Source organism: Coregonus lavaretus, assembly GCF_964263955.1.
Source record: "Coregonus lavaretus genome assembly, chromosome: 37".
Taxonomy (NCBI): Eukaryota; Metazoa; Chordata; class Actinopteri; order Salmoniformes; family Salmonidae; genus Coregonus; species Coregonus lavaretus.
The window spans coordinates 3,149,152-3,174,471 of NC_140024.1; the positions used below are offsets into that span (position 1 = coordinate 3,149,152).

Below are 25,320 nucleotides of genomic sequence, written 5' to 3' on the forward strand. Positions count from 1 at the left end.
TACTACTTAAGTAGTTTTGGGGGTATTTGTACTTTACTATTTATATTTTTGACTACTTTTACTTTAACCTTTTATTTATTTAACCTTTATTTTGACTGGGAAGACATAGAGACCTATAGTAGGTATATTTTCCAAAGGTGCCCTGTATAATACTGTACAATATAAAAATACACACTATATACAAAAAATTATATACAGAAAAAAGCCCTATTTGGTAAAAGACCAAGTCCATATTATGGCAAGAACAGCTCAAATAAGCAAAGAGAAATGACAGTCCATCATTACATTAAGACATGAAGGTCAGTCAATCCGGAAAATGTGAAGAACTTTTAACGTTTCTTCAAGTGCAGTCGCAAAAACCATCAAGCGCTATGATGAGACTGAGGACCGCCACAGGAATGGAAGACCCAGAGTTACCTCTGCTGCAGAGGATAAGTTCACTAGAGTTACCAGCCTCAGAAATTGCATCCCAAATAAGTTATTCACAGAGTTCAAGTAACAGACACATCTCAACATCAACTGTTCAGGGGAGACTGCGTGAATCATGCCTTCATGGTCGAATTGCTGCAAAGAAACCACTACTAAAGGACACCAATAAGAAGAAGAGACTTGCTTGGGCCAAGAAACACGAGCAATGGACATTTGACCGGTGGAAATCTATTCTTTGGTCTGGAGTCCAAATTGATGATTTGTGGTTCCAACCGCTGTGTCTTTGTGAGACGCAGTGTAGGTGAACGGATGTTCTCCGCATGTGTAGTTCCCACCGTGAAACATGGAGGAGGAGGTGTGATGGTGACACTGTCTGTGAATTATTTAGAATTCAAGGCACACTTAACCAGAATGGCTACCACATCATTCTGCATTTTCAAAAGGACAATGACCCAACACACCTCCAGGCTGTGTAAGGACTATTTGGCCAAGAAGGAGAGTGATGGAGTGCTGCATTAGATGACCTGGCCTCCGCAATCCCCCGACCTCAACTCAATTGAGATGGTTTGGGATGAGTTGGACTGCAGAGTGAAGGAAAAGCAGCCAACAAGTGCTCAGCAAATGTGGGAACTCCTTCAAGACTGTTGGAAAAGCATTCCAGGTGAAGCTGGTTGAGAGAATGCCAAGAGTGTGCAAAGCTGTCATCAAGGCAAAGGGTGGCTACTTTGAAGAATCTCAAATATTAAATATATTTTGATTTGTTTAACACTTTTTTGGTTACTACATGATTCCATATGTGTTATTTCACAATGTAGAAAATAGTAAAAATAAAGAAAAACCCTTGAATGAGTAGGTGTGTCCAAACATTTGACTGGTACTGTGTGTGTGTGTGTGTGTGTGTGTGTGTGTATATATATATATATATATATATATATATATATATATATATATATATACAGTGGGGAGAACAAGTATTTGATACACTGCCGGTTTTGCAGGTCTTCCTACTTACAAAGCATGTAGAGGTCTGTAATTTTTATCATAGGTACACTTCAACTGTGATAGACGGAATCTAAAACAAAAATCCAGAAAATCACATTGTATGATTTTTAAGTAATTAATTTTCATTTTATTGCATGACATACAGTGGGGAAAAAAAGTATTTAGTCAGCCACCAATTGTGCAAGCTCTCCCACTTAAAAAGATGAGAGAGGCCTGTAATTTTCATCATAGGTACACGTCAACTATGACAGACAAATTGAGAAAAGAAAATCCAGAAAATCACATTGTAGGATTTTTAATGAATTTATTTGCAAATTATGGTGGAAAATAAGTATTTGGTCACCTACAAACAAGCAAGATTTCTGGCTCTCACAGACCTGTAACTTCTTCTTTAAGAGGCTCCTCTGTCCTCCACTCGTTACCTGTATTAATGGCACCTGTTTGAACTTGTTATCAGTATAAAATACACCTGTCCACAACCTCAAACAGTCACACTCCAAACTCCACTATGGCCAAGACCAAAGAGCTGTCAAAGGACACCAGAAACATAATTGTAGACCTGCACCAGGCTGGGAAGACTGAATCTGCAATAGGTAAGCAGCTTGGTTTGAAGAAATCAACTGTGGGAGCAATTATTAGGAAATGGAAGACATACAAGACCACTGATAATCTCCCTCGATCTGGGGTTCCACGCAAGATCTCACCCCGTGGGGTCAAAATGATCACAAGAACGGTGAGCAAAAATCCCAGAACCACACGGGTGGACCTAGTGAATGACCTGCAGAGAGCTGGGACCAAAGTAACAAAGCCTACCATCAGTAACACACTACGCCGCCAGGGACTCAAATCCTGCAGTGCCAGACGTGTCCCCCTGCTTAAGCCAGTACATGTCCAGGCCCGTCTGAAGTTTGCTAGAGTGCATTTGGATGATCCAGAAGAGGATTGGGAGAATGTCATATGGTCAGATGAAACCAAAATAGAACTTTTTGGTAAAAACTCAACTCGTCGTGTTTGGAGGACAAAGAATGCTGAGTTGCATCCAAAGAACACCATACCTACTGTGAAGCATGGGGGTGGAAACATCATGCTTTGGGGCTGTTTTTCTGCAAAGGACCAGGACGACTGATCCGTGTAAAGGAAAGAATGAATGGGGCCATGTATCGTGAGATTTTGAGTGAAAACCTCCTTCCATCAGCAAGGGCATTGAAGATGAAACGTGGCTGGGTCTTTCAGCATGACAATGATCCCAAACACACCGCCCGGGCAACGAAGGAGTGGCTTCGTAAGAAGCATTTCAAGGTCCTGGAGTGACCTAGCCAGTCTCCAGATCTCAACCCCATAGAAAATCTTTGGAGGTAGTTGAAAGTCTGTGTTGCCCAGCAACAGCCCCAAAACATCACTGCTCTAGAGGAGATCTGCATGGAGGAATGGGCCAAAATACCAGCAACAGTGTGTGAAAACCTTGTGAAGACTTACAGAAAACGTTTGACCTGTGTCATTGCCAACAAAGGGTATATAACAAAGTATTGAGAAACTTTTGTTATTGACCAAATACTTATTTTCCACCATAATTTGCAAATAAATTCATTAAAAATCCTACAATGTGATTTTCTGGATTTTTTTTCCTCATTTTGTCTGTCATAGTTGACGTGTACCTATGATGAAAATTACAGGCCTCTCTCATCTTTTTAAGTGGGAGAACTTGCACAATTGGTGGCTGACTAAATACTTTTTTTCCCCACTGTAAGTATTTGATCACCTACCAACCAGTAAGAATTCCGGCTCTCACAGACCTGTTATTTTTTCTTTAAGAAGCCCTCCTGTTCTCCACTCATTACCTGTATTAACTGCACCTGTTTGAACTCGTTACGTGTATAAAAGACACCTGTCCACACACTCAATCAAACAGACTCCAACCTCTCTACAATGGCCAAGACCAGAGAGCTGTGTAAGGATATCAGGGATAAAATTGTAAACCTGCACAAGGCTGGGATGGGCTACAGGACAATAGGTAAGCAGCTTGGTGAGAAGGCAACAACTGTTGGCACAATTATTAGAAAATGGAAGAAGTTCAAGATGACGGTCAATCACCCTCGGTCTGGGGCTCCAGGCAAGATCTCACCTCGTGGGGCATCAATGATCATGAGGAAGGTGAGGGATCAGCCCAGAACTACACGGCAGGACCTGGTCAATGACCTGAAGAGAGCTGGGACCACAGTCTCAAAGAAAACCATTAGTAACACACTATGCCGTCATGGATTAAAATCCTGCAGCGCACGCAAGGTCCCCCTGCTCAAGCCAGCGCATGTCCAGGCCCGTCTGAAGTTTGCCAATGACCATCTGGATGATCCAGAGGAGGAATGGGAGAAGGTCATGTGGTCTGATGAGACAAAAATAGAGCTTTTTGGTCTAAACTCCACTCGCCGTGTTTGGAGGAAGAAGAAGGATGAGTACAACCCCAAGAACACCATCCCAACCGTGAATGCATGGAGGTGGAAGCATCATTCTTTGGGGATGCTTTTCTGCAAAGGGGACAGGACGACTGCACCGTATTGAGGGGAGGATGGATGGGGCCATGTATCGCGAGATCTTGGCCAACAACCTCCTTCCCTCAGTAAGAGCATTGAAGATGGGTCGTGGCTGGGTCTTCCAGCATGACAACGACCCTAAACACACAGCCAGGGCAACTAAGGAGTGGCTCCGTAAGAAGCATCTCAAGGTCCTGGAGTGGCCTAGCCAGTCTCCAGACCTGAACCCAATAGAAAATCTTTGGAGGGAGCTGAAAGTCCGTATTGCCCAGCAACGGCCCTGAAACCTGAAGGATCTGGAGAAGGTCTGTATAGAGGAGTGGGCCAAAATCCCTGCTGCAGTGTGTGCAAACCTGGTCAAGACCTACAGGAAACATATGATCTCTGTAATTGTAAACAAAGGTTTCTGTACCAAATATTAAGTTCTGCTTTTCTGATGTATCAAATACTTATGTCATGCAATAAAATGCAAATTAATTACTTAAAAATCATACAATGTGATTTTCTGGATTTTTGTTGTAGATTCCGTCTCTCACAGTTGAAGTGTACCTATGATAAAAATTACAGACCTCTACATGATTTGTAAGTAGGAAAACCTGCAAAATCGGCAATGAATCAAATACTTGTTCTCCCCACTGTATATACATACAGTATACATATTAAAATACAAAAACACAGTCATGGTAAGCACAAATAAAAACACAAATCACCCAGAAAAACAGTTACATTCCTCCACAAATAAAACCCCAATCAACACTTGAAAATACCTGAACGGTACCAGAACATCAAGATGAAATATATTTAGAATTTTGTTCCCGCAATACGGTGCATTTAAACTAACAGCATATTTACCTAGCTCGGTGGAGACCCTAGGAACCTTAAAAGTCGACCAATCCTGTGAATGGGTTAGGCATCTCATGTGTCTACACTTCAACAGCAAAGTTAGATAAGATGTACGTTTATGAAGTAGGGACTTGTAAACAAAAAGTGAATAATCTGCTTCCTACTGCTTAGAGAAAGGCACAATCTGTTTCTCTACAAAAAGCCAACTTTAAATCTTAGCTTCTTAACCAGCTCATCTATATATATATATATATATGTCAAATCCATATCAATCCAAATGCCTAAGTATTGATATTAGGGAACAAGTTCAATTGGAGAACCATCTAAATGAGTGAAGATGTAATTCATCTGAAACATTCTAACGTGAGTTTAAAAAGAACAAGAATTTGCCCATATTAAGCACAAGTTTTAAATCAGCAAGGGATTCCTGCATAGCTATAACATCTGACTGTAGTTTTGACACAGCCAGATTGTCACGGAATCTGCAGAGGCTGCTCCTCCTCCTTGCTCGGGCAGGTTTCGGCGGTCGTCGTCCCCGGAGTACTAGCTGCCACCGTTGTATGTTTCTATGTTCGTTTGCTTTTGTCTGATTGTTGTACACCTGTGGTTAGTTAGCGTTGATTATGTGTCCTATAAGTTCTCGTTTTGTTAGTCATGTGTTGTGTGTTATTGCGCTTCTGTTTGGTGTTCTGTGCTACGTGTTTCCCTCCGTTGTCTAGGAGAGGATTTTTCGCACATGTTAGTGCGCTTTTTGTTTGACGCCTGTGTGCGCCTTTATTTCGCCTCCGGGCTTGTTGAGCTCGTGTACTACGTGAATATTTCACTAAAGTCTTTTGGACTTAGTTTCTGCGTCCTGCGCTTGATTCCTGCACCACACCCACCTACAGCACCCCTGACAGAATAACACACCTTATTAATGGAATCAGCAGGAGCAACAGCCGCACCTGAGTCGCTGGAGGAGCATGTCCGCGGCCAGGATGACCAGATCAGACAACTGGGGACCGCTCTACAGGATGTCATCAACACCCTGCACCGATGGGAGTCCAGAGGGGTACCTACACCTCCACCTACCTTGCCACCACCATCAGTCGGTCCACCAGTCCCAGGTCCGGAACCCAGTGGGATTCGGCTCTCGCTCCCGAGGGCGTATGACGGCACAGCTGCCGGGTGTCAGGGGTTCCTCCTGCAGGTGGAGCTCTACCTGGCCACTGTACACCCGGTGCCCTCGGGACACGAGAGCATTTCCGCCACCATCTCCTACGCGGAGTTCTCCCGTCGCTTCAAGGCCGTGTTCAACCATCCACCTGAGGGCAAAGCGGCGGGGGAGCGTCTGTTCTACCTTAGACAGGGGAGGAGGAGCGCACAGGTGTTCGCACTGGAGTTCCGGACTCTAGCGGCAGACGCAGGGTGGAATGAACGGGCCCTCATCGATCATTTTCGATGTAGCCTACGGGAGGACGTTCAACGTGAGTTGGCCTGCAGGGACACCAATTTCACCTTCGACCAGTTGGTCGACATGTCCATCCGTCTGGACACCCTGCTGGCCACCCGTGGACGTCCCGAGTGGGGTCCGTCCATTCCACCCTCCAGCACCTCCGAGCCGAGCCCTATGGAGCTCGGGGGTGCTGGCGCTAGAGAAAGGAGGAGAAGGAGCCCGAGGGGGCCTGTCCCCTGCACCAATTGCGGTCGTGGAGGGCAAACTGCGGCCAGGTGCTGGGGAGGGTCTCCAGGAGGAGGAGACAACAGGCCACGCACTGGGGAGCATTCCCAGGTGAGTAGACGCCCCACTTACCCAGAGCTCTCTGTTGCGCACTTTTGTATACCTGTTCGTTTTCCACAGGTTGCACCTCATTCCCAGCATAAGGCGCTAGTAGATTCAGGCGCAGCTGGGAATTTTGTTGATCAGAAGTTTTGTTTAGATTTAGGGATTCCCCTCCTGCCTGTTGACAAGCCTTTTCCCGTTCATGCTTTAGATAGCCGCCCGTTGGGGTCGGGGTTGATTAGGGAAATCACAGCGCCACTTAGGATGTGTGCGCAGGGGGGTCATGAGGAGACTATACAGCTATATCTGATCGACTCTCCTGCGTACCCGGTGGTGCTGGGAATTCCCTGGTTAAGTACCCATAACCCTGCCATTTCGTGGCAACAGAGAGTTCTCAATGGGTGGTCTGCTCAGTGTGAGGGGCGATGTCTGGGTGTTTCCGTGGGGGCGACTTCGGTGGAAAGTCCAAACCAAGTGCCCGCATTGCACATTCCGCCTGAATATGGGGATTTGGCTATTGTGTTTAGTAAAGCTAGGGCGACGCAGTTGCCTCCTCACAGACAGGGGGATTGTGCGATAGACCTCCAGGCAGGAGCAGCGCTCCCACGGAGCCATGTGTATCCTTTGTCTCAAGAGGAGAGAAAAGCTATGGAGACTTACATAGCCGAATCTTTGAGACAGGGATACATATGGCCCTCCACTTCTCCTGCGTCCTCAAGCTTCTTTTTTGTGAAGAAAAAAGATGGAGGGTTGCGCCCGTGCATTGATTACCGTGGTCTCAATCAGATTACTGTGAAATACAGTTATCCACTCCCTCTGATTGCGACCATGACGGAGTCATTGCACGGCGCGCGGTTTTTCACAAAACTGGATCTCAGGAGCGCGTATAACTTGGTGCGCATTAGGGAGGGCGACGAAAGGAAAACAGCATTTAGTACCACCTCGGGTCATTACGAGTATCTCGTCATGCCATACGGGTTGATGAATGCTCCGTCAGTCTTCCAATCCTTCGTGGATGAGATTTTCCGGGATATGCAGGGGCAAGGGGTGGTCGTGTACATTGATGACATTCTAGTGTACTCGTCTACCCGAGTCGAGCATGTAGCCCTGGTGCGTCGTGTATTGAGGAGGCTGTTGGAGCACGACCTATATGTCAAGGCAGAGAAATGTCTGTTTTTCCAGGAGTTGGTCTCCTTTTTGGGTTATCGGTTGTCCGCGTCAGGGGTGAAAATGGAGGTGGACCGTGTGTCAGCCGTGCGTAATTGGCAAACCCCAAACACTGTCAAAGAGGTGCAGCAGTTCTTGGGCTTTGCAAATTACTACCAGAGGTTTATCCGGGGTTTTGGACAGGTGGCAGCTCCCATTACGTACCTTCTGAAAGGGGGTCCGGTGCGCCTGCAGTGGTCAGCTGAGGCGGACAGGGCTTTTGGGAGACTGAAGGACCTGTTTACGTCGGCTCCGGTGCTGGCGCATCCGGATCCCGCCTTACCCTTTCAGGTCGAGGTGGACGAGTCTGAGGCCGGTGTAGGGGCCGTACTCTCTCAACGGTCCGGCACGCCACCTAAACTCCGCCCCTGTGCTTTTTACTCTAAAAAGCTCAGCCCGGCGGAGCGAAATTATGACGTCGGGGACAGGGAGCTGTTAGCTGTAGTTCAGGCCCTTAAGGTGTGGAGGCATTGGCTTGAGGGGGCTCAACACCCTTTCCTCATTTTGACTGACCATCGGAACCTGGAGTACATCCGGGCAGCTAGGAGACTGAACCCTCGCCAGGCTCGGTGGAACATGTTTCTAACCCGGTTTGTATTTAAAATCACATACATCCCTGGGTCCCAGAACGGTAAGGCAGACGCCCTGTCCCGGCGGTATGACACAGAGGAGAGGTCCGTTGAGCCCACTTCCATACTGCCAGAGTCTTGTCTAGTGGCACCGGTAGTGTGGGAGGTCGATGCTGAAATCGAGCGGGCGTTGCGTACCGACCCTGGCCCTCCACAGTGTCCGGTGGGTCGGACGTACGTTCCGCTCGAGGTTCGGGATCGACTTATTTATTGGGCTCACACGTCACCCTCCTCTGGAAATCCAGGTATTGGCCGGACAGTGCACTGCCTTAGCGCTAAGTACTGGTGGCCAACGTTAGCCAGGGATGTGAGGGTTTATGTCTCCTCCTGTTCGGTGTGCGCCCAGTGTAAGGCGCCCAGACATCTGCCCAGGGGTAAGTTACAACCCCTGCCCGTTCCACAACGACCCTGGTCTCACCTCTCGGTGGACTTTGTTACAGACCTTCCCCCCTCTCAGGGGAATACCACCATACTGGTCGTTGTGGATCGGTTCTCTAAAGCCTGTCGTCTTCTCCCAATGCCAGGTCTTCCCACTGCCTTGCAGACCGCTGAGGCACTATTCACCCACGTCTTCCGGCATTACGGGGTACCCGAGGATATAGTGTCTGATCGAGGTCCCCAGTTCACCTCCCGAGTCTGGAGAGCATTCATGGAGCGCCTGGGGGTCTCGGTGAGCCTTACCTCGGGGTACCATCCGGAGAGTAATGGGCAGGTAGAACGTGTAAACCAGGATGTGTGTAGGTTTCTGAGGTCGTTTTGCCAGGGCCGGCCGGAGGAGTGGGCGAGGTATATTCCCTGGGCAGAGATGGCCCAGAATTCTCTTTGCCACTCCTCCACCAACCTAACCCCTTTCCAATGTGTGTTAGGTTACCAGCCGGTTCTGGCACCGTGGCATCAGAGCCAGATCGAGGCCCCTGCGGTGGATGAGTGGGTAAGGCGCTCGGAGGAGACGTGGAACGCTGCACACGTCCATCTGCAGCGGGCCATCCGTCGACAAAAAGCGAGCGCCGATCTCCACCGCAGTGAGGGGCCGGTGTACGCACCTGGAGATCGTGTCTGGCTCTCGACCAGAAACCTACCCCTCCGCCTGCCCTGCCGGAAGCTGGGTCGGCGGTTTGTAGGGCCCTTTAAAGTCCTGAGGAGATTGAACGAGGTGTGTTACAGGTTACTACTACCTATTGAGTATAAGAATATTAACCCCTCGTTCCATGTGTCTCTTCTCAGGCCGGTGGTAGCTGGTCCACTCCAGGAAGGTGAGATAGCAGAGACTCCTCCGCCCCCATTGGACATCGAGGGGGCTCCGGCGTACACAGTTCGGTCCATTTTGGATTCGAGACGTCGGATGGGGGGTCTCCAATATCTCGTGGAGTGGGAGGGGTACGGCCCGGAGGAGCGGTGCTGGGTGCCGAGGAGGGACATCCTAGACCCGTCTCTCCTGACTGAGTTCCACCGTAGTCACCCTACGCGCCCTGCACCGCGTCCTCCTGGTCGTCCCCGAGGCCGGGGTCGGCGCACGGCTGGAGCCGCGCGTCAAGGGGGGGGTACTGTCACGGAATCTGCCGAGGCTGCTCCTCCTCCTTGCTCGGGCAGGTTTCGGCGGTCGTCGTCCCCGGAGTACTAGCTGCCACCGTTGTATGTTTCTATGTTCGTTTGCTTTTGTCTGATTGTTGTACACCTGTGGTTAGTTAGCGTTGATTATGTGTCCTATAAGTTCTCGTTTTGTTAGTCATGTGTTGTGTGTTATTGCGCTTCTGTTTGGTGTTCTGTGCTACGTGTTTCCCTCCGTTGTCTAGGAGAGGGTTTTTCGCACATGTTAGTGCGCCTTTTGTTTGACGCCTGTGTGCACCTTTATTTCGCCTCCGGGCTTGTTGAGCTCGTGTACTACGTGAATATTTCACTAAAGTATTTTGGACTTAGTTTCTGCGTCCTGCGCTTGATTCCTGCACCACACCCACCTACAGCACCCCTGACACAGATCAACAGTCGGGGAAATAGCATACATAATAGTATTATCCGCACATAGATTAAGTTTTCAAATTTTAACAGATTGACCAATGGTGTTTATATAAATAGTGAAGAGAACAGGTCCCAAAATCGACCCCTGTGATACACCTTTATGCACTTTAAGAAATTCAGACTTAACCCCATCAATCAAGATGGCCTGAGTTCTGTCACTAAGCGTAATAGTGCTATGTCCAGGCCGAAACCCTGATTTGGTTTATATTCAAAATACATTTTTCAGATAAAAAAATAGCAAAGTTGTACATTTACTAAGGATTCGAGAATCTTAGCTAGACAAGGAAGCCTTGAAATGGGGTGGTAATTATTAAGATCACTACTATCTGATTTCCATACTTCTGGAATATTTCCTGATAACAATGTTGAATAAAAATGGTGGGTTATTGAGCCAACAATGATGGGCGCTGCACACTTAAGCAAACCAGATTCCAATTGGTCGGCTCCTGTGGATTTCTTGTTGTCTATTGCTAGCAAAGCATCCAGGACCTCTTTTTCTATAAATAGCCTAAAAGAAAAGCTTTGACTATAATTTCTCTGATCATTCAGCAAGTTTCCCCTATCAGCATCCAGCCCAATGTCATTGTGAATAGGCTTAGAAGTTATTTCAAAGAGATAGCCCGCTGAAATAAAATGATGATTAAATACATCAATAATGGAAACATTTTCCGTAATGAGGCCAGTGCCTGAATTAGTTTGTTGTGGCAGAGAGGAAGAAGTAGAACACTTCAGGGATTTGACAGTTTTCCCTGAATTTAACTGGGTTCCCATTACAATCTGAAAGAGCAGTTACAAAATAATCAGATTTAGCCTCACTACATTCCTAAAAAGTACTCGTTACATTTTTATGCTTAGCAGGACAGGAAAAGGGTCCAATTCACACACTTATTAAGAGAACATCCCTACTGTCTCTGATCTGGCCGACTCACTAAACACACACATGCTTCGTTTGTAAATTATGTCTGTGTTGGAGGGTGCCCCTGGCTATCCATAAATTAAAAGAACAAGAAAATTGTGCTGTCTGGTTTGCTTAATATAAGGAATTTGAAATTATTTATTTTATGGCAAGCGCCATGCTCTACCAACTGAGCTACACGGGACCACGCACCTGGCCATCGGGAGAATTTGGGAAGGTTGTGGCTGTTTTTACTTTGCTTATTGTGGTGATTTTGTCAGAAGCAACATATCAGATTTTCTGCTAATCAAAAATATTCAATACCATGGATAGCGCTGTGGTTGATCAATTGTACGCAAAACGAAATCCGCCATAAATCATATGCCATTCTAAGGTAGGCTATATTTTACAGCGAACATTTATCTATTGCATTCATTACCATTCATTAGCATTAGTTAGCCAAAAAATATATGGTTAGCCTATTTCTAGCAAAAAAGTAAAATACACATTTTAATAAACATTTTGCTTTTAAATGTTTATTTAGTCACAGCACAAAATAAATTAAACGTGAACCTGGCTACATAAACATGGACTATATAAAAAAATGAAATAAACAAGTCATTATACTTTTTCCTTTATTACTTTTATTCAAGACAGAAAAACAAACAAACATTTTCATAAAACGTACTTGTTCAATTTGAGTTAATCAAAAGAGACCTGTTTCTCGCAATATTTTTCAACATGAAAAATAGATTTGGTCAGAAACAGAGTAAATATAATTGTAGGTAGGCCTAACTGTAATTGAAGCTGACTGATTCTCAAGACCCAGCCAAACAAATGTAGAATAACATTCTAAACACAAACGCAAAATAACCTGGTAGGCATACCCTGTAGCCAGTGGAGGCTGGTGGGAGGAGCTATAAGAGGACGGGCTCATTGTAATGGCTGGAACGGAATTTTTGGAACGTTTTCTGCTGAAGTGGGCTCCCAAAAAGCACAGTGCACCAATGCTTCCCGTACTCAGGCGGTTTCTGATATTCGTCACAAATTGACCACAGATTGAGAAGGCTCTCTCGGCCTCCATGGAGATGGCCTGGATCGTCGCGAGCACCTCAAACAGGTATCCCAGGTCAGTTTTGCCTTCGGCCTTGTTGGCAAAAGTTGGACCCAATTTTGTTACTGTATTAAATGCATTTTAAGTTTTCAGTATAAACAATGCATGCGCTTTGAATTAATGGCGACTTTGTGTAAGTAAATACGGTAGGCCGCACACACACACACACACACACACACACACACACCCTGAGCATTGATTATTGTTCATGCCGGTAGCAGAGCAGAGAAGGCCGTATTAAGACAGATTTAGACATTGCATATAATTGAACAGTTCCATTTCATGTCACGCTGATCATATCAATTATTTATTATAATTTACAATTATTTATCCTGGGAAAAGTGAATGAGTTTGGGTGGGAAATCCCAGTAAATCTCGGTAACCCCGTTCCCGCCATTAAACCCTAATCGACACCCACCACACCACACATGTTCCACCGCAGCAAACTAGGACACACAATGTCTCCCACAACACTTCTCAACTTTCCCCTCAACAGCAGGAAGATAGCTCCCCTACTTCCTTTCATCTTCCTGCGGATGCCTGTTTTTAGTCTCCTCTAAATCCCATCACTATAGGGTGCTCTCTGGCTGTCTCATCAAAAGCTGGGTAGAACAGGCTGCAGTGAACCGTGTGACCAGCTACTCAGAGCCACGCAGGCTGTGTTTGTTCTTTAATTAGGGAGACTGTATTAGCTAGTCAGTGACATTAAGACAAGGATGCATTACCATAGTACACTAAGGAGGAGACATAAGACTTCTTTGAACTGCTATAAAGTGCCTTATTACATTACATCATGGCCCTGCACGAGTATGCCATGTTGTCGCTGAGCATTGGTTGAGTGGGTGTTTGGTTTTCTGTGTGTTTAGTTGAGTGTTTGTTTGGATGGCCATGTGTGTGCTAAATTGAGTGTGTTGAATGTGTTGAGTGTGTGTGTGTGTGTGTGTGTGTGTGTGTGTGTGTGTGCGTGCACGTGTCTCTGTGTGCATGTGTGTGTATGACGCACAGATTGTGTATGTGTGTGTTTGATTTGGCCACCATGGCGGATTAGCACACTCTCGCAGCGTAAGGTCTAATACACACATTTGCCAATCATTCTTAAAGAGGCTTACCGACAGAATGGGGAAAAACTGACTGGATTTAAGAAACAGATTTACTGGCCTATCTACCAAAGCAGAGTGTCTGGACACATTCACTCGCGACTAGTTACTAAAGCACTGATCGATTGGACACATTGCTCTACTTACTACCCCCTCTATCTCCCTATACCCCTCACCATATTTATTTGCCACCCCTCTCTGCTAAACTGATCCTGGGGTGCTGCTCTGTGGCTGACCATGTTGCTGTGTCAGATTGATCTGAGGATATGGATGGGTGCTTAACTTTGTCCTAAATTAGTTCGTTTTTGGCATATCCCAACTCTCCCTGAGAAACCCTTGGAGAGTTGGGTCACAGCCAGGGTGCTCATTATCCAGTTACCCTGGAGCAATTAGGGTTAAGTGCCTTGCTCAAGGGCACATGGACAGATTCTTCACCTTGTCAGCTCGGGGATTCAAACTAGTTACCTTTCGGTTACTGGAACAGGAGTACTGTGTCAGTAAAAATACAAATTTCTGTGCAAATGGACAATAAAGTCCTATTCTATTCTATACTATTCTCTCTCTACTAGATCCCTCTCTATCGTTACTTATTCCCCCCCCCCCCTTTCTCCATCTACAGTATTACCCCTTTCCAACTACTTCTCTCGCTACAACATCTCTCCACCACCCCTATCTGCTTTATCTCCAATTATCCCCTCTCTATAACTTTCCTTCAAACTGGGAATTGAACCTCTGCCCAAAGTTCCCTTCCCATTTGGGGTATCGGCCAGATGCCATAGTCTTTTAATGATTAGCACACAGGCCCTGATGCCATGGTAACCTGGTTGCCGGTTCGGAGTGTGTTGCTTTCACAAGGAGCAAGAGTCAGCTGACTCAAAGAGATGAACACAGCGAGACTCACATGCACACGTGCAAACGAACACACAATCACACGCATGGCACACGTTAATGGCGCTTCACTCAGATTTCGGTTCTGTGAGTGTATGTCGTGTACAGAACATGTGGATATTCCTAAGCCTCTCTGACTACATTACACACATCCCAATGCTATTCTCCTCTCATCACTCCCGCCATTACCTGGGTCATTACTATGGATGTAGGTTACACACACTTACGCACACACATACGCACACGCACGCACACGCGCACACACACACACTTGAGAATTCTTACTATAGGCTGAGCTAGAGAATGACGCCTCGTCCTTCGAGGAGCATAATTTCTGCTCTATCCATCCATAATTCATCCACTTTATTATTCATATATTATTCACTTTAGCCTTGTGTTCACTAACCCAGTCCAAGAACCTAAACATACATTATATGGCAATATAACCCATCCATCATAATCTATCCAACCCATATCTACTGCTTTGGTCTGATTCTCTGGTATATCCTATGGGTCTAATACAGAGATTGAATAACAGACTAGTTAACTGAATATTAGTGCTGGGACATACCATGTTAGTAATTCAATAATACACTTATTCATGAGAACCTTGAGTTGGGTTACAAGACCGGCTAGGCAGTGTCAGGGTTAGCTGAACTGCTCTGTGCTCTCTTGTACAGGATTAAATGCATGCCTGTCTTCTAATGAAACACACACACACAGAGGGAGAGAGAGAGAGAGAGAGAGAGAGAGAGAGAGAGAGAGAGAGAGAGAGAGAGAGAGAGAGAGAGAGACTATAAAGTCACTGACACTGTACATCACACATCTGGGAACAAGAAGGATGTAGGGAGAGAAGGTGTGTGAGTCTTAATGACGCATAGCTCTACTGACTCATTACTCTTTCTGGGCTAATGCTCTTTAGTGCACATTCTAAATAATGTACGCACACACACACACAATCAATTCTGTACCCATGCCAGGGTAATGCCTCAGCTCAGGCAGGATAGACAACTACCCACCATACCGCAGATACACAATTCTACCTGTATCCCAACATAGCAAGCTACCGCCCACCTGGAGCAGGCGAGAAGGGGACTAGGGATGGCTGGGCTGGGCAGGGCAGAGGGTAGGAGGGTAGAGGAGGTAGGAGGGTGGTGGTTGAGCTTCAGAGCACCCACCTTTCTCTGCTTTGCAACATGCAGAACCCATGGCCGATAATCCAGCAAAGAAAATATCCCATCACAAACTCAGTAAGGCGCGGCTGACAGTGAGCCGAAAGATAGAGATAGAAAGAGGTAGAGAGAGAGAGAAAGACAGAGAGAAATCAAAAGCAACGAGAACCGTAACAGAAGACAGTTATCCAGGCCTTTCCATTCCGCTAGCAAAAGCTAATGGTCAATGGCGGAGTTCGGGCGCGTCAGGCTCTCATGGCCCCACCGGAGTTGAGGTGTTACAGCGTCCCGGCTGAACGTGGGGAGCGGGATGGGGGGTCCGAGAGGGGGGAGCGGGTACGATGGCGGCAGATGTGAGAGACGCGGTGTAATCCTGCAGTGCTGCGTTTCATCTAGCTCTCCTAGCTCTCACTGCAGCTGTGAGGCCTGGGGAATCTCGCTCAGGGGGGGAAACAATTGCGGATTACATCTTTAGATTATTTTATTTATTTATCTATTCACTCTTTTTCTATTTATTTATTTCATTTTTATTTCATTTGTCTGGGGATGGTAATCCCTCCCGCTTAACCTTTTTCCCTCCATGTGAAATAGTTTAATTAAGAAAGATGATGCCGTTGTCGGGCAGTGGGGGGTGTGGGGTGCAGGGCAGATAAACCCACAGAGAAAAGCGAGAAAGTAGAAATCTGTTTTTAAATTCCTTTGGGAGAAGGAAACCATTTTTTCGGCGGGGACTTAGTAGAAAGTCTGTGAGGAAATCTCTCCCCCCCATTCTATCCCTCCCTAACCCTGCTCTCATATGCCACCTGAGGGATCCTGGATTCCCCAGTGTGATAGGGTAATCCCACGAAGGGAAGGGGGGTGGGGGGGTTGAACTGAATGTCAAATCCTGTCATGGTTCCCTAGCACCCACCCACGCACACAATCATACGCATGCACACCAACGTGCACAAACACACACTCACACATGCATGACGGAGAGCATACTTGCAGAAGGGCAGACGTACACATACAGACACAGGAAAAGATCAAGAACCTATTATCCAATAATATATCCATTTCAGACAGAGAAAAGTGGGAGGGGGGGTGGAAAAGAGGAGGGTAACCATGGTTACTCACCTATATCTGTCTCTTTGTGTTTCTTGACCAGTTCGGCCAGTTCAAAGTTCCCCGCGATGATGGCCACCTGTGAGAGGGAGAGAGAGGGGGGAGGTGGATCAGGGGAATCGCAATTTGAGGGCCACATTCTCTCTCTCTCTCTCTCTCTCTCTCTCTCTCTCTCTCTCTCTCTCTCTCTCTCTCTCTCTCTCTCTCTCTCTCTCTCTCTCTCTCTCTCTCTCTCTCTCTCTCTTCTTTCCTCTCATCTTAATCTCCTCTCTCATCTTTCTTGTTCTCTCCTCTCTCTTCCCTTTCTCTTCATTACCATCACACTTCTCCTTCAGCAAGCAGCCATGACAGTGTTTAAGCCTTATGGCACCACAGCGCCACCATCAGCCGGTCAACATGTCAGCATGGGCAACTATGGGTTGGTGACAATAACGTAAGTCACCCCCAGTCTTACCCACTGGAGGAAAAAGCGCAATATCATAGTGTCTCCAGGGGGCAGGGGAGGTACACATAGTGTACAGTGAGAGGGACAGCGCTTTGATTCCATTACAGGAGAGCTCATTCCTGGGAGAGGGAGTAGGGAGGAGGAGGGGGGAGTAGGGAGGAGAGGGGGAGGAGGGAAGAGGAGGAGGAGGGAACATAACATGCCGTTGTGATAGGTATAACTCCAATTGCAGATCACTGGGTATCATAATTGAACACTGGTGAACTGAGAGCGAAAGCACTGTGAGGCGATGGAAGGTACAGAGTGAAGCCTACAGCTGAAGTGTACACTTTTAGAACCAAAAATGGTTATTCGGCTGTCCCCATAGGAGAACCCTTTAAAGAACCCCTTTTGGGTTCCATGTAGAGCCCTTTCCACAAGGGTTTTACATGGAACCCCAAAAAGTTCTACCTGGAACCAAAAAGGGTTCTCCTATGGGGACAACTGCAGAACCCTTTTGGAACCCTTTTTTCTAAGAGCCTAAAGACCACATCTAACCTACATGGCTGCAGTGTAGTGCACAGCCTTGTATAGGGGGAAACCACCCCACTCACACCTTCATTGCCACCCCCTCCTTCATGTTCCCAGAGCATAGGAATGCTGGGAATGACCCCTTGTTTCCATGAAGACAAATTGTTGTCTATGTTGGTGAATGAGGAGGAGGAGGAGGAGGAAGAGAAGGAGGTAGGGGAGGAGGAATGGGTGGAGAATTGTGCCTGAAGCTATATTTAACAACTCAGGGAGGAAATTAATTCTGATTCAAGATCAGGGAGAATCCTTAAAGGGCCAGGCACATAGGAGAATGTGAGTAGGGAAGATGGAGAAGACAGGAGGAGATTAGAAAGGAGGAATTGTTAGAGATACAGAGAGAGCAGAAATACTCTCTTTCCCTTCCCCTCGTTCTTGAATTTGCATATTCTTGTTTCTCATCATGAGTTTCTCAATACTGATAAACATCAGCCCGTACCCTGGGCTAAAGGGGTAGACTTTCGCTGAGAGACAGATAGCGATTGGAGCTTCAGTATAGAGTTGAACACTTCTGCATGTTTCACTGATTCCAGTGTTTCATCTCATTCCAGTTTCTTATTCCACATCCCACTGGGTACAGACGGTTCAACGTAATTTACATGAAATTATGTGGAAACAAAGTTGAATCAACCAGTGTGTACCCAGTGGGATTCCAGTCTCATCAGAATGCAACACAGTGAAATAAACTGACTCACCACAGGTGACAGAATGAAAGAGGGAGAGATGGAAAGAGAGAGAGAGAGAAAGAGAGAAGGGAAAAATAAATAGGAGAAAGGAAAGACAAGAAAGCAGAACATTTAAAAAGAAAGAGAGGAGAGAAAACGAGAGAAAATGTGAGAAATGAAAAGAGACAGAAGGAAGCTGAGGGAGAGGAAAGGAGAAAGAACGGTAATACTGAAGAAATAATCAAATAAGAGACTGACAAGGAGAGAGCGCGCAAGAGAGAGAAGAGAACATGAAAGGAGGAGGGAACTATAAAGACACTGACACATCACACCTGTGAACAAGGGAGCGAGAGAAGGAACAGGGGGAGTTAGAGAGTGATGTTGAAATAGGCAAATGCTGAATAGAAGAATCTTGTGAAACACCTACATGCAGAGTCTGGACCAACAGAGGAGGGGGAGGGATTTTGAGCTACTCAGCAGAGCTCTAATTGATGATCTCATTGTGCTGATGGGACTCTATTTTTAGCTACAGATACACAGGCGGTGCAGTGGAGACACACACTATCACATATTTCCACTCCATTGAACTCTGCCCCAATAAGTGACATTACTTGATTAATTAATTGGCAACATTGAGAGTGACACTTATATTCAGTTTCTGTGGTTCATTCGGGAATTGTACCAACAACCATGATATTGGGAGCACCTTGTTCTAACCCACTGAGCCATCCTCTGCTTGTGTCTTTTCCTTGTCTCCTCTAGATATTTCAAGTATAAAAGACCAGTGCGAGTGGAAAAGAATAGGAGACAATTAGACAAGTTAAACTTCTGGGACCAACCCCACTAATGAAAGCCAGAGTAATAATTAAGAGGGCCACTGAAGTGCCTGTGGGGGGACATCGAGGATCCGAGGACTGCCTTACATAAAAGCCTGCTTCAAAACGCTCCTTTGTGACTCAGACGCAGGAATCTCATTGGAATCAATAATGTCAGCTGCACTGCCTTCTGTGTATTCAAGCAATTACATATTATCTCTGCAAGACACACACAAACTATCTAGCTAACCCATGGACGTATGCAGCTTTGTAAGATGTCTACAACTGCATCACACACACACACAACTATGTAGCCTAGTAACAATGCCCATTCCCTTCAGCACCTGCTTTTCAGATGCAGATAAAGGAGAGGAGTCAAGTAGAGGAGCTAGGTAGAGGAAGCCACTTCAGACTATTGAGATGCATCCTTGGTATTACTTGGGACTTGAAACGTGTGTTTTTCTCAACAGAGTCCCATTCACGCTGCCATCTCTGACCCAGGTTTTACCTGCTGATAAGAAAACTTTCCCACAGCAGCACATGAAAGAAGTCTGAGACTGTACACATTCTCTCTCTCCATCTGAACCAATGTCATAATACTATGAGAGCATTAGTTGAATGTAGAAGGAACATTGGAGGACATTAAGCTGTTAGCTAACAGGCAGAAAATGGCCCTGACCTTTATCCTAGTTGACACGGTTACGATGGTGGTGATTATGGCCATTTCTGCTGACATTTTTATTCCCAGTCAGTGACTTACTGAAAACACATTCTGTATCTATTCTGTATATTGGATAAACTATGTAGCCCATGAAGGAATCAAACCCACAGCTCTGGTATGTCAGAACTACAGTAATGGTTTTGGATGAGAGGATGCATTACAGGTCTCACCTGGAAGGGACTCTGGCTGTTGTAGTTCTTCACCTCTTTGTCGGCTCCACGGACCAGCAGCACCCTGGCACAGTTATCCTGGGAAAATACAGGGAAGAACAGTAATCTGAGGAGCGGCTCTGAATTTGTTGGGAATTATCAATCTCTATTAGTCCCATGCTTCCCATACGACCCCCTGTATCACAAAGACTAGACAGAACATTTATACAGTAACCCCAAGAGTCCAGAAGCAAGTTTTTGATTACTTGAACCAGCAGTAAACAAGTAGAGTGGAAAAAGGCAATATAGGTCCTCCTTTGAACCCCTAGCTTTTAAAAACAAGAATTAGAGAGAGAGAGAGAGAGAGAGAGAGAGAGAGAGAGAGAGAGAGAGAGAGAGAGAGAGAGAGAGAGAGAATAAAAGAGATATTGACAGAAACAGAGTGCCTGCTACCTATATGAAGGAAGATTCTGTGTGAAGGAAAGAAAAATAGCTGTTGAACAGAAAGAGTGTGAAAGAGAGAGACAGCTAAATTGTCTGAATGTGCTGCACAACTCGCCCACAGAGTGCTCAACCACGCATGAATAGTATTGTATACAGAAACACACACATTAAAAACACACACACACACAAACACACACACACAATCAATTCTGTACTCATGCCAGTTTGCAAAGTAACTAACATGAAGGATGTAAATTCTGGCATTTGTAGCATAATACGTTCTCTATATTTTGACACGTTCAGCAAACTAACAATCCCAGGTATTGGCATTTTAGAACCTCCATTTGCACTGAAGCTCATTTGGAAATAGACATGGATGACATGTAAACCTCCCTCTCTCTCTCATTCTGCCCGTCCTCTTTCTCTCCCACTGTCTCTCTCACTCTGCCCCCCTCCCCCATCTCTAATTGTAGCCCTGTCACAGGATAATACGACTTGAAGGTTTAAATACCAGGAGAACAGTGTATGTGTGTACAGACACTAACCTACAGAACATTAGGAGACATGGGGATTCCGCCTCCACAGTTTGCAGAAAAATCCCCAAATGTGAAAGGGATAGAGAGAAATAGAGAGAGGAAGAGACAGAGAGGAGGAGAGATACAAGATATGATAGAAGAACGTGTTCAAACATTTATTCGTTCCTGTTGGACTACTAAATGCAAAGTCAATTGTATCGTTATATGTACTATCCAGTGCAGTTGGGACAGCAGTCGGTTGTGAGTGAACGTATTATTGTCCTGTATGTTTTTAGTGTATGCAACATGTACTGACTGGTTTAAATGTGTATGATGTGAGAATGTATGTGTGTGATCCTTTTAATGGAAAGTGATGCCAAACAAAAATGTCCATCCTGGATGGACAATCAAGTTTTCATCTATTCTATTCTATTCTAGGCCATAGTGCTAATTGAGTCAGATGATTCTGAATAAGGATATTTTGGGAGAGCAGAGAAACAAGTGGGTTGAGATGTGAAAGGCTTTTCAAGCAAGAGAGGGGTCAGGACTCAAATTCATTTAAGAAATGCTATGATGTAAGATTTGATTTTGAATAGAATACATTTAGCTAATGAACATCTACACATTTGGAGCTGAGTGGTGGGAATGAGAGACAGACTTAACCCCTTGTCACTCATTCTCCACCCTTACTCACGATCCTCTCCTCCAATTTCTCTTAATTCTGGAAAAGCATTATGCTAACGAGAATAACTGCCGTTTAACTGTAATTTACTTCGATCTCATACGAACGGAACGAGAAGCAGATGTTTGTGTGTATGTGTGTGTAAGGTCAATGATGAGTGTTGGTGTGTTCAGTTCATTCACTCAGACACTTACAGACTTTAACAAGTAGAACAGGTTAACGGAGAGTCATCAGGGAGACCTCCAGGCCTACAAAGTCCGGGTGGAAGAAGGGCAGTTACACTTGTATGAATAAACACACGTGCGCACACACACAGCTCACCTGGTTGTAGAGAGCAGAAATGTGCAGCGCTGTGTTCCCTGAGGCATTCTGTGCGCTCATGTCTGCCCCGTAGAACAGCAGATGCTCCAGGTGCTGGACATAGCCATTCCGACAAGCCTGCACACACGCACACACACACAAACACACACACACACGCACACACACACACACACACACACACAGAAAACAATAAATGTTTATTATAATTGATTATTTATTATATACAGTGCCTTGTGAAAGTCTACACACCGCTTTCACGGTTGTCACATTCTAAACCTATACATTTCTTTACTACAGACCTGCTGCACATTTTCAAAGTGAAAGAAAAGGTAAAGAACATTTCAAATGAAGATTGGGTATGTCTTCACACCCCAGAGTTAGTACTTGGTGGAAGCACCTTTGTCAGCAATTACAACTGTATATCATTTTTTATATGATTCTGGGAATCATAGCTTGACAGCAATATTCAAACCTTGTCTCAGATCTTCAAGCAGAATTAAAGTCAGGACTGAGACTGGACCCCTTGGGAACACTCCACACCTATTGGAAAGCCATTGTGTGTGTCTGGAAAGCCATTCTGTGTGTTCATTAATATTTGTGTAATTGTCCCACTGAAAAATAAAACTATATCGCAGGGTTAGGTATTCAGAAGACTGAGGCAGGTTTTCCTTTAACATTTTAACTGGGCTTTGCTCCTTTCATATTTATTTGTATCCTGACAAACTCTCCAATCCCTGTTGGTGACAAACATACCCATAACTTGATGTTGCCACCACCACAGCTTGTTACCAACCGTTAGTAAACTTTTGGGGGAAAATGTGTTTGACCAGATACAATGCTATTTTAAAGTAAACAATTTGTCAACAGACTTTCAGCACACTTATAGGGAAGGATATTCAACAAGCAAAGCACTTACACAAATGACTGATGATTGGCTGAGAGAAATTGATGATAAAAAGATTGTGGGGACTGTTTTGTGCGGCTTTTGACATTATCGATCATAGTCTGCTGCTGGAATGTGTTATGACTTTACAACCCCTGCTATATTGTGGATAAAGAGTTACCTGTCTAACAGGAATTCGCCAGAATCAGGAATTCACCTGGGCAGCTGTTTAGGCCCCTTACTTTTTTCAATCTTTACTAACGTGTGTCTATGTATGCAGATGACTCAACACTATACACGTCAGCTACCACAGCGACTGAAATGACTGCAACACTTAACAAAGAACTGCAGTTATGTGTTATGACTTTACAACCCCTGCTATATTGTGGATAAAGAGTTACCTGTCTAACAGGAATTCGCCAGAATCAGGAATTCACCAGGGCAGCTGTTTAGGCCCCTTACTTTTTTCAATCTTTACTAACGTGTGTCTATGTATGCAGATGACTCAACACTATACACGTCAGCTACCACAGCGACTGAAATGACTGCAACACTTAACAAAGAACTGCAGTTAGTTTCAGAATGGGTGGCAAGGAATAAGTTAGTCCTAAATATTTCAAAATCTAAAATCATTGTATTTGGGACAAATCATTCACTAAACCCTAAACCTCAACTAAATCTTGTAATGAATAATGTTGAAATTGAGCAAGTTGAGGTGACTGAACTGCCTGGAGTAACCCTGGATTGTAAACTGTCATGGTCAAAACATATTGATACAAGAGTAGCTTAGATGGAGAGAAGTCTGTCCACATTTATATATAAAACAATTGGAAATATCACATTTACATAAGTATCTCTCCTTTCCCAGATGTTTAGTTCATTTCATTCCGATCTCCTCTGCCTATCCCTGTTCTCTCCTCTCCGCACAGGCTACACAAACGCCTCACACCGCGTGGCTGCTGCCTCTCTAACCTGGTGGTCCCTGCACGCACCACACACCTGGAGTTCCAGGTCTCAGGCAGCCTCTGGAACTGCCGTTCTGCTGCCAACAAGGCTGACTTCATCCCAGCCTATGCTACCCTCCAGTCCCTCGACTTCCTGGCGCTGACGGAAACATGGATTACCACTGAAAACACTGCTACTCCTACTGCTCTCTCCTCGTCTGACCATGTGTTCTCGCATACCCCGGAGCATCTGGTCAGAGGGGTGGTGGCACAGGAATCCTCATCTCTCCCAAGTGGACATTCTCAATTTTTCCCCTAACCCATCTGTCTATCTCCTCATTTGAATTCCATGCTGTCACAGTCACTAGCCCATTTAAGCTTAATATCCTTGTCATCTATCGCCCTCCAGGTTCCCTTGGAGAGTTCATCAATGAGCTTGACGCCTTGATAAGTTCCTTTCCTGAGGATGGCTCACCCCTCACAGTTTTGGGGGATTTCAACCTCCCTATGTCTACATTTGACTCATTTCTCTCTGCCTCCTTCTTTCCACTCCTCTCCTCTTTTGACCTCACCCTCTCACCGTCCCCCCCTACTCACAAGGCAGGCAATACGCTTGACCTCATCTTTACTAGATGCTGCTCTTCTACTAATCTCACTGCAACTCCCCTCCATGTCTCCGACCACTACTTTGTATCCTTTTCTCTCTCGCTCTCCTCCAACACTACTCACTCTGCCCCTACACAGATGGTAATGCGCCGCCGCAACCTTCGCTCTCTCTCTCCCACTACTCTCTCCTCTTCCATCCTATCATCTCTTCCCTCTGCTCAATCCTTCTCCCTCCAATCTCCTGATTCTGCCTCCTCAACCCTCCTCTCCTCCCTTTCTGCATCCTTTGACTCTCTGTGTCCCCTATCCTCCCGGCCGGCTCGGTCCTCCCCTCCTGCTCCGTGGCTTGATGACTCATTGCGAGCTCACAGAACAGAGCTCCGGGCAGCTGAGCGGAAATGGAAGAAAACTAGACTCCCTGCGGACCTGCCATCTTTTCACTCCCTCCTCTCTACATTTTCCTTATCTGTTTCTGCTGCTAAGGCCACTTTCTACCACTCTAAATTCCAAGCATCTGCCTCTAACTCTAGGAAGCTCTTTGCCACATTCTCCTCCCTGCTGAATCCTCCCCCCCCCCCTCCTCCCTCTCTGTGGATGACTTCGTCAACCACTTTGAAAAGAAGGTTGACGACATCCGATCCTCGTTTGTTAAGTCTAATGACACTGCTGGTCCTGCTCACACTGCCCTACCCTATGCTTTGACTTCTTTCTCCCCTCTCTCTCCAGATAAAATCTTGCGACTTGTGACTACAGGCCGCCCAACAACCTGCCCGCTTGACCCCATCCCCTCCTCTCTTCTCCAGACCATCTCCGGTGACCTTCTCCCCTACCTCACCTCGCTGATCAACTCATCCTTGACCGCTGGCTATGTCCCTTCC

At 45.8% G+C, this 25,320-nt stretch overlaps 1 protein-coding gene across 1 annotated transcript in view; it reads right to left on the reverse strand.

Annotated features, from left to right (window-relative positions):
• LOC311111929 (SH3 and multiple ankyrin repeat domains protein 2-like) overlaps positions 1-25,320 on the reverse strand; it is a gene marked incomplete at its 3' end in the record, with an annotated part of 165,570 nt that overhangs the window by 101,841 nt on the left and 38,409 nt on the right. Inside the window, 3 exon segments of the mRNA XM_084154853.1 lie at positions 16,698-16,764; positions 20,069-20,146; positions 22,010-22,126. Coding sequence (XP_084010979.1) covers positions 16,698-16,764; positions 20,069-20,146; positions 22,010-22,126 — 262 coding nt within the window.